At 39.6% G+C, this 10,233-nt stretch overlaps 3 protein-coding genes across 4 annotated transcripts; 2 read left to right on the plus strand and 1 right to left on the minus strand.

Moving 5' to 3' along the window:
* The first annotated feature begins 202 nt into the window (after positions 1–202).
* On the plus strand, positions 203–5,399 carry LOC108111590 (leucine-rich repeat protein soc-2 homolog). The gene is made up of 3 exons (XM_017221110.2): positions 203–519; positions 2,411–2,996; positions 3,106–5,399. Exons 2-3 carry the CDS (start codon positions 2,513–2,515, stop codon positions 4,548–4,550), a joined length of 1,929 nt encoding a protein of 642 aa, XP_017076599.1. The 5' UTR covers positions 203–519; positions 2,411–2,512; the 3' UTR covers positions 4,551–5,399.
* A 1,934-nt stretch (positions 5,400–7,333) lies between these two features.
* LOC108111595 (protein CREG1) lies at positions 7,334–8,689 on the plus strand. Of its 2 annotated transcripts, none has more exons than XM_017221116.2 (4): positions 7,334–7,439; positions 7,634–8,133; positions 8,196–8,277; positions 8,367–8,689. In XM_017221116.2, exons 2-4 carry the CDS (start codon positions 7,690–7,692, stop codon positions 8,474–8,476), a joined length of 636 nt encoding a protein of 211 aa, XP_017076605.1. In that variant the 5' UTR covers positions 7,334–7,439; positions 7,634–7,689; the 3' UTR covers positions 8,477–8,689. The 2 variants fall into 2 exon arrangements, with proteins under 2 accessions (XP_017076605.1, XP_017076606.1); XM_017221117.2 differs by having other exon boundaries at positions 7,343–7,439; positions 7,682–8,133.
* Positions 8,690–8,988: 299 nt separating this feature from the next.
* On the minus strand, positions 8,989–10,200 carry LOC108111594 (protein phosphatase 1 regulatory subunit 7). The gene has a single exon (XM_017221115.2). It carries the CDS (start codon positions 10,078–10,080, stop codon positions 9,100–9,102), a length of 981 nt encoding a protein of 326 aa, XP_017076604.1. The 5' UTR covers positions 10,081–10,200; the 3' UTR covers positions 8,989–9,099.
* Positions 10,201–10,233: the final 33 nt, after the last annotated feature.

Here is a 10,233-nt window from a genome sequence, read left to right on the forward strand (position 1 = left end):
AACTAGAACCCTGCTTAAAATTAGTTCAGACATTTGTTTTGTTGATTACAAAAGGATCGTTTAAATATTGTTAAACAAACTACTTTTGTTATGCCTTGACATATATATTATTTTTTTTGACGTACGTGCCTCTAACGTCTTTGGTTACTAACCTAAAAACAATAATAATATCAACTATTTATCAACTATATAAGAGATGTTTTATAGAAATATACCCAGAATCAAGATGTAATTTCGGATTTATTGAATTCGCATAAAATTCAAAGAACTAACAGCAGCTGTGTTTCTTGACCTAGTGTAAACAGGACTTTAGATCAAGTCAGTAATCGATGGTTACGGTGAATATATCGATGCTAACAGATTTCTGGAACATCGATTGCATGAAACAGACATCGAGTATCTTCCACCTCTAGTGTGCAAATTGAATAATAACAATAATGCGTGAGTTGTTCTCCGGATCGGAAGAAATCAACAAAGAGATCTAAGAAATCAGTTTTAATGGCATACTAAGTGAAACTAGTAAGTTGTATGTTCTAGAACCTGTGCTATCATTACGCTTAGCTACTGTGTGTGTTTGTCCATATATAATATATGTATTTGTGCCGATTTATGTTTGGTTCCCCGCCCACAAACAAGGCGAAAAGCAAGAACAATAACAACAATAGAGCCTCAGTGCAATGGCAATCAAAGAAATGGAAATTTACCATGAATCAGACTGTCAGCTCCCCGGGTCGCCTTCTATATCTATCTATCATTATGGGGTCTTTTATCATAAGCTACGAACAATTCCCCGGGCATTTGCAGATCGCTTGAATCAAATCCCCTACACAGAGAGAACTATATATATCTTTTCAATGGGTATTAAGCTATAAACATTTCATAACTGCTAATATCGTTGTTATGTCTTTTCGATAATTTTTTATCTATTCCCAAAGATAAAGATACTTTCATGTATTCCTTAGTAAGAGATATTACTTATATTTTATCATATATAGTCATTGTGATCTTGTCTTTGTGAATTGACAATAAATATATGTTCTTTAGGGACCATAACATATGTTAAATTCTTTTAACAATTTTTATAAGTCAATAGAATATTAGAATTTTTACGCATCTTAAATCGGAATGTCTACAGTGTATCTTCCACTTGAGCAACCATTCAGAATTGGTCTCAATGTGCATTGTTCTCATATGCTAAATCTGTGAAATCCGAGAAGCGTGTCTCCAAATTTTCGCTTTGAATAACAATCCAGTTAGGGTTACACTGCGTCCGGTACTCCAAGGGTTTTGGTATAGTATGAGTATCTCGTAACGGCACATTGCGGTGCACTTTCAACCTTTGACTTTGGCATTGGCTCTGGCTTTTCCAGGAATCGCCTGACACCCGCTCTCACTGACCTTGACATTTGCCGTTAAAATACCAGGAGCATTCCGTGTGTGACGTGGTGGGTGGATGTAAAAGAGGGTGGCAAGGTTGCTGCTAGGTGGGTGGCGGGACGGGGGATGCGATTCCAGCACGTGGCCCGCGGCATTGACAGCTTTTAAAGTATCACAGAGGCTTAACAGTGTGAGTCTTCTTAGAACAAAATGAAATTTAATTTAATTAATGTTTGTTTAGCAAGAGATGCTTATCTAATCTTATCTATGCATACAGACATACATTTTTCTAATATTTAAATAAGAACTTTCGTGGATAGTTATTATCTTAAGATAACTTACCAATCAAGACTTTTGCCATGCTAAAGTATGTTCAGTAATATAAAAAGCTAAAAATGTTTTCTAAAAAATTAACTTGCTCAACATTTGAAAAAAAAAAAAAATTATTTTAGAATGAGTCAAATTATAAAACAAAAAAAGTTATGGATTTGTTTATGCTTTAAAGCGTCTTATCAAAGCATTAATCGGACTGACTTTCAAAAACAAATAGCAATATAAACCTATATAATTATGAACTCATATACGTTCGGGATATTTCATAGTCAGAAACTTCATCGATTACATTCTTGTTTGTCTTATTTTGACGTCACTGTTAGAATGCTTAATTATTGATTTGCGTGTAGGGTCTCTGAAAACTTTATGGTCAACTGGTTAATAAGGAGCGACGGCGACTGACAAACAAAAGCAAAAGTAATAAAGCCGGGCTGAAGGTGGAGGGGGTAAAGATGGGGTTTTGGGTTGGGCAGGAGGATGGGTGGGTGGCCGTACCATGACGATGACGCACGATGCGATTGCCGCCCGGCTGACGCACAATTGATAAAGTGCAGCCATAAACGAGTGCGGGTTTTTATCCCGGCCTTTCCTTTTTCTGCGATTGTCCACAGGAAAAAAATACAAAGATTAAAGTGTTCATTTACAAGTTTTTTTCACTTGCATGTTTTCGGTTACTCTCATCATATGATTTTTATTATAGGGTAGAGCAACGAGTTCCTCCGGCTGCGGCTGCTGCTGCTGTTGCTTGGGCACACTTCTGGGCAACGCATTGTCGCCGCCGACCGCAAAGCTGGGCAAAATTATGAACTTGTGTTCTTCGGGCGCAACGGCATCGACCACATCGTTATCGTCCACGGGCCAAGCGGAGAGGAGCGGGGGTGTTCCGGGCGGAGGAGCTGAAGGCGGCGGAGGAGGAGGAGGCGCAGGTAGCGGAAACGGCGGCGGCGGCGGCAAGTCTAGTGACGGAACCTCCGAGGCCCCATCACTCTGTTTTGCTGGAGGACCGGGCATAGCAGGTGCAATCCCCGGAGCGGAGGAATTGCCCAACGCAACCAGCCCGGCAAACGGAGCAAGCACAAGCCAACAAGGCCAACAACCCACTGGCAGCAACGGTCATAGCCAGCTTCACAACGAAAATAACGCAATCAAGCCGCCCGAAACGCGTCCCAAAATGGTGACCGTCAAGCATCCGGAGTCCAATAAGCCCAAGCCCACCACCAAGAAGAGCAAGCCCATTCAGGCGGATCAGGATGTCATAAAGGCGCTGCAACGATGCCGCGATGAAGGCAAGTATTCCCATCAAATAGTTATTATCAGTAAATATTCAGTCCTCTTATCTATAAGCAATATTCAGAACGAATCTTATATTTAATGTTTTTATATGGTTTCCCGCAGGCATCAAACGCTTGGACCTGAGCAAATCCTCAATCACAGTGCTCCCTAGCACGGTGAAGGAGTGTGTGCATTTGACGGAGCTGTACCTGTACAGCAACAAGATCGGCCAACTTCCTGCGGAGATCGGTTGTCTAGTGAGCCTGCGGAATCTAGCACTGAACGAGAACTCGCTGACATCTCTGCCAGAGTCCCTGCAAAACTGCAGCCAACTAAAGGTGCTTGATCTGCGACATAACAAGTTGGCGGAGATTCCGCCAGTCATCTACCGACTGCGCAGCTTGACCACTCTATACCTGCGCTTCAATCGAATCACCACCGTGGCGGACGATCTCCGCCAGCTTGTCAACCTGACCATGCTAAGTTTGCGGGAGAACAAGATCCGGGAGTTGGGCAGCGCTATCGGTGCACTGGTGAACCTGACCACGCTGGACGTGTCACACAATCACCTGGAGCACCTGCCCGAGGACATTGGGAACTGCGTAAACCTCAGTGCTTTGGACTTGCAGCATAATGAACTGCTGGACATCCCCGATAGTATTGGAAACCTTAAGTCCTTGGTGCGTCTAGGCATGAGATACAATCGTTTAAGTAGCGTGCCGGCCACTTTAAAGAACTGCAAGAGCATGGATGAGTTCAATGTGGAAGGCAACGGAATAACTCAGCTACCAGACGGTATGCTGGCCAGCTTGAGCGGCTTAACTACTATCACTCTTTCAAGGAATCAGTTCACTAGTTATCCAACGGGCGGTCCAGCCCAGTTCACCAATGTCTATAGCATTAACCTCGAACACAATCGGATCGATAAGATTCCTTATGGAATTTTTTCCAGAGCCAAGGGTCTCACAAAGCTGAACATGAAGGAGAATATGCTGACAGCTTTGCCATTGGATATAGGCACTTGGGTAAACATGGTGGAGCTGAACCTGGCCACCAATGCACTTCAGAAACTGCCCGACGATATAATGAACCTGCAAAACCTTGAGATACTCATCCTGTCCAACAATATGCTCAAAAAGATTCCAAATACAATTGGAAATTTGAGAAGGTTAAGGATTCTCGATTTGGAGGAGAACCGTATTGAGGTCCTGCCACACGAAATTGGATTACTGCACGAGCTACAGCGATTGATCCTGCAAACCAATCAAATCACCATGCTACCGCGCAGTATCGGCCACCTGGGCAACCTGACTCACCTGTCTGTTAGCGAGAATAACCTGCAGTTCCTGCCCGAGGAGATTGGTTCGCTAGAGAGCCTGGAGAATCTGTACATCAACCAGAATCCTGGTTTGGAGAAGCTGCCATTTGAGTTGGCCTTGTGCCAAAACCTCAAGTATCTTAACATTGACAAGTGCCCGCTAAGCACAATTCCTCCAGAGATTCAGGCGGGCGGTCCGTCGCTGGTCCTGCAGTGGCTCAAGATGCATTCGCCTTACCGCCAGATGTGAGATGTAGACGGCGTTTGGCGCACCGTCTACGTGGGCAGCGACTGCTACTATCAGTATGAGCTGCAGACGGTGAACCAGGCGCCCGGTGGAGCTGGAAATGGTGGTAGTGGTGGAGGAGGAGCAGCAGCCGGAGGAGGTTCCGCAACCAGAAGCAGCGACCGTCGCTAACGGTGCGATCTCAGCTAACGGGCAAGATCCTGACCCCATCCTTAGTCCCAATCATTGATGGGTGAAAACCACGATAGATAGGTGTTTTATTGGAGTTTTATTTTTAAACTACTCTAACGTGGGATGTGCTTGATAAAGGTTCTACTTATTTTACTTTAAAATATACTTAGTTATTTGACAAAGTCCACATTATTGTTGATGATTCATAAATATTTTATGTAGTTTAACCGTCTACTGTGGTTTGCCTCTTTGATCCGACTGGAGTGCGTTGGCTGATAAAACGATAGCTTTAATACGTTATACCAATGTACCGCGTATTGTAAACTGCCCCGATTTGCTTTTCTTTCTGTGTTCAAGTCCAGTTCAGAGTTCACACTTTAGGTTCTAATTTAACGCATGCTTCCAAGCTAGTCAAAAATGTAACACGCAAAACGAAACGAAAGTGAATTGAAAGCTTTAAATTTCTGTTTGATATTTGGTCATGGAAAAAGCAAAATCTATCGTTCAAAACTACACAAAAACAAAAAAATAAATACGCAAGCGCCAAGGAATTGTTTGAAAAAAATCTAAAACTAAAAACAAAAAAGTGGTTAAGAAATTATTAATCTGTATACACATAAATGGTAGTCGTATTTTGTATTAGGAATCGCAAAAAATATAAGCAAGAAGTATTAAACTGTGTGTAATTTGTTTAAATGAGAAGATTGCAAATGTCTTTTTTTTTGTGGCTCTTTCAGACCCGTTCACATAAAGTAAATATATGTGGACTACAAAGATCGGCCTGACTGGAGCTCAGCTAATGCAGCATTTTGTATGTTAGTCTAAGCATAAACTAACCATGTAACGTACTAAAGCCATTGCAAGTTTTCATTATGGCATTAAATTAGAGAAAAAAATATTGTATACTTCATTGTTTTAATGTGGATGTGTCTGTAATTGATTTGTATGAATATTATAGATGATTTAAATGCATTTAGTTATCATAACCATAATCAACGATATGTGTATGGCAAGTAAAAAGGGTTAAACGTAAAGGAATACTGTGTAATACCACATAATGATAAGCGTAAAAGATATCTAGATATCTATATACAACATGGACTCAGAGTTGCTGTTCTTCTAGTGAAGTTGGTTTAAACAATATACAAGATTGGAGTAAAGTGTTTTGACATAATATATCTGAAACCGTAATTTTAAAATTAAATGTTATATTTTTTTGTTAATATATGCAAGTGGATACCTAAATTGATGTGTTTTCTTTGAAAGTATCCTTAACCATGCTGTCAAAACACTTTCATTCAACAAATGTAAGCTCCGATCTGTCATTGCGGTACTCCTCCAATGAATCAGCTCAAAAAAGGGTTACAAAAATCGATTAATTTATTTTTATATCGTAAGCTTAATGTCTTGAAACACAAACAAAGAAGGAATATACAATTTCGAGCTACTCTCCGCTGCAAAGCAACGCAAATGGGCTTTACATTTTAAACAAAAATCTTTAACAAAATCAATAAATCAACGAAGCTAACTTAAAATGTTTTACACTCATACATACAAACATATTTACACTATACACGTACGATCAACTTTTACACATCTATTTTTTGAGGAAAACACTCGAGATCTATACGTACATATTGATTTCAGGACTCCATGAGATATGTACATATATTTTTCAAACAAACTGTATGCGGCAGGGTAAACTAATCTGGCAAAAGTAATTTAATTACAACAAAAAACAAAAAGAACAATGTCTAATAATATGAGAACAAAAGTATATTTCCAACGGTACAAAAATAAAAACGTAAATGTAACAGAAATACAAATAAATGTTAAAATAATAATCGCACACTAGAATAATGAACACACACAGACACTTGGTGGATATTCAGAACCAGAAGTTGGCGATATTTCGAGCCAATCGCAAATAGAAACAATAAATGTTAAATGAGGTCAAGTTAAATGCAAGTGAAATGTACAAGTTATATGGTAATACAAGATCAAGTCAAAATATAATGATACTCCTAAAGAAAAACATACATATTTAAGCATACCTACGTATTTGAGAAATAAAATGAAAGAAAATGTTAAAATACTTTGAACTTGGTCTGCTGCCTATCCCAAGTCTAGTTTTATAGCAGTCGGCTTTATTTTGCTCTGGCAATGCTGCAAGCCTCCGTTATTGGATGATCGGTATGCTGGTACCCTAGTATGTATACAATTTTAGAAGGGAAAATATTTATTGCAGTTTTCTTTATAAATCCTTACCGTTTTTACAGGGCATAATTAAAATAATTTAATTTTTTAATAAATGTTAAGCAATATACATTTTTTTCTTTTTGTTTTTAAGATTATACAACAATTTTTCAAGTTTTAAGAACGAATAACATTTGTTTACGGTTTTATACATTTTAAGTGGGCCGTTAACAAAAGACCCTGCAATCTGATTAAAATTTAATTTGCTCACTCTAAAATCAGTTTTAGTATCAGTCACTAATGGGTTTTTAAGAGATACGGAAATGAGGGTTTCACATATAGCAGATTCTTTGTGTGTCACATACACCCCCACAAAGTCGAGGTACCTGCTCAAAACAGCTGATCGGATCTCTCATTGTATTACTCAGCTGGTGATTATAAAGGCGCAATAGTTGCCCAGTCAGTTTACAAACAAATCTCAAAGCAGAAGTACCGATAACGGGGTCCGTACTCCATACTCTCCAGGTAAATATATAATGGAACGACGTGCAAAATACGGCGTACAATGGAGAATGTAGACAGGCGGAAGAGGTCAATGCGTTGTTTTTGTTTAACTTGAATCAGAGTCAGAGAGGATTGAATACATTTCAATGACCAGAGAGATAAAGCCAGTCATTGCAAATTCTGTGCCTATAAATTCCTTTTTCCCGATCTTTCAGCTGTCCAGTGATCAGTGATCTTTCAAAGCCGAATCGTTATACTTGCAGTTCCAGCCATGAAATTCAGCCCTTCCATACTGGTAGCCTTGATGTTGGCCTTGGTCAGCCCGCTTCCCAGTTTTGGCTACTCCCCACGAGAAGACGCACGTCTTATCAAGGAATATAAACGGGAGCGGGAGTTAAATCACGCCAAGATAGCCAGAGATTTGGTCCATCGAACCAACTGGGCAGCATTCGGAAGTCTCTCTACAAATAAACTTGTAGAAGGATATCCCATGGTCAACATTATCTCTATAGATGATAGCGATGCTAAAGAGAACTCCACAGGGAGAATCCGCTTTGTGCTAACCGATCTGGATTTCACTGGTCCTGATTGGCAGAAGGACAACAAGGTTACACTACTATTCAGTGATGAGCAGACCTTGAAGTGCAAGGATGGAGGCCAGGATCCGATGGAGCCTACATGTGCCCGTGCCATGATCAGCGGCAAGGTCAAAAAGGTACATGGTACAAATTACTTCCATGCAAAGGTGACAAATACTTATTTAATATTAATCTTTAGTTGGATCCCAGCGAAAGGACCTATAAGCCCGCTTTTGATGCCTTTGTGAAACGTCATCCAGCTGCCAGTAATTGGATAAAGGGTTTGTATTTTTAAAAATTTGTTCTAGCTTTCGATAATCGAATAAGCATAAATTTAAATCTTGTTAATAATTCTTTTTTGTTCTCACAGTCCATAATTTCTACCTATGCGAACTGGACATTAGCAATATCTTTGTGCTGGATTTCTACGGCGGACCTCACATTGTCAGCGCCTCCGATTATTACGCTGTTTCAAGTTGATGACCTCCTCCATAAGGAAACCACATGACGCCTCATATACTTTGTTTACTTAGTGACCAACAAAATAAATGATAAGCATATTTACTCATTAAACTGCACAAAAAGAAATCAAAGAGACAAAAAAGCCAGTTATCAGTTAAGCTCTAGGATTTCACTCAATTGAACATATATCTATATAATAAAATAATATGTAAATGTGTTCCATTCAAAGTATAACATTTTGTTTTAAATATTTGTTCAAAAGTTATGGTGATTTAAGCTATAATTAAATTAAGCATGATAAATTCATAATGGTAATTTTTTAAAATAAAATATAGCAAAAAAAGAAAAATAAATTTGTTTCTCAATAAAAGATAAAAACTTCTAATAAAACTTGCTAGATAATTTTTCTGATTCATTGAGTAAATATCACTTTTTGGGTGAACAATTTCTATATATACTTTTCCAAAAAAAAGACGACCAGAATAAAACGACTTAGGGAGAGATTCCTAAGTATACATCAACTTTTAAAGTTCTAAATGTTTTTGTATATTTTAAACGCAGTTATCCAAAGTTCAAATCGGTATAAATATTTAGGCGCAACGCCGTGGATTAGTCTTTTAAATGGGTTACAATGGGTCCATCTAGGAGCCAGGCGCCTTGCATAGGGTGGCGTCGATCTTTTGGAGCTGCGGCAGGATGTCGCGTAACTTGGAGCGATAGCGGACGTCCTTCGCTAGGGGATTGTATTCCAAATAGATGGTCTGCAGCGACTTGTTCACCTTAAGCAGTTCGATGTTCTTCCAGTCATCTACCCCGTTGTGATTTAGCCAGAGTTCCTCGAGGAGTTCCAGTTTCTCCAGGTTACCAATGGCCTTCAATCGGTTCTTGGCCAAATCGAGGGTTTCCAGATTTTTGTTTTCGGAGAGGTTTTCAATAGTTTCCACCCCGTTTTCTGATATGTAGAGTTCACGGAGGTTGGTCAACTTTTCAAGATTTTCGATTTTTATAATACGATTGGCCTGCAGACTGAGGATTTCCAGATTGACCAGAGTGTCCAGGTTCTCTATTTTGGCAATCTTATTTTTACCCAGGAAGAGCTGTCGTAGGTTAACCAGCATTTCGATGTTTTCAATCTTTTTTAGTTTGTTGTCTCCTAGCTCCAACATGGTGAGATTGGTAAGCATCTCAAGATTCTCAATTTGGGTAATCCTGTTTGACACAAAGTATACCTTTTCCAGCTTAACCAATTTGTCAAGGTTCTCTATCTGCGTGAGACGATTGAAGCTGATGTCCAGCACTTCCAGATTGGTCAAGTCGTCCAGATTCTCGATCTTGGTTATCTGATTGTCGTAGAGCTCCAATTCGACTAGGGTCTTCAGGGTGGACAAGTTCTCGATCTTCTTTATCAAATTCCAGCGCAGAAACAGGCGTTCGATACGCGTTAGGGGCTCAAAATTCTCCATCTTCTCAATGCGTCGATGATTCAGATCCAATTCGTAGCACTCCGGATCGATTGTGATTACTTCCTCAATGGAAGCCACATCCTCTGCTGGAATCTCCTGTATTCCGGCTACCGTTTTAGCGGCTTCCGTTTCGTTCATTGCTCTATCGGCATCGCCCATCTCGGAAATAAATGAATCGGTAATTTAATTTCAAAGATGAATTTTGGAAAATTCTATGCCGACTTGACTTGTTTATTCCGGCTGTGTAACGTGTTGAGAAAAGTAGGGTGGTTTTTACTTTGACATTCTGTGACGTCATAAGCGTGTTACTTT

Source organism: Drosophila eugracilis, unplaced genomic scaffold (assembly GCF_018153835.1).
Source record: "Drosophila eugracilis isolate 14026-0451.02 unplaced genomic scaffold, ASM1815383v1 contig_75, whole genome shotgun sequence".
Classification (NCBI taxonomy): domain Eukaryota; kingdom Metazoa; phylum Arthropoda; class Insecta; order Diptera; family Drosophilidae; genus Drosophila; species Drosophila eugracilis.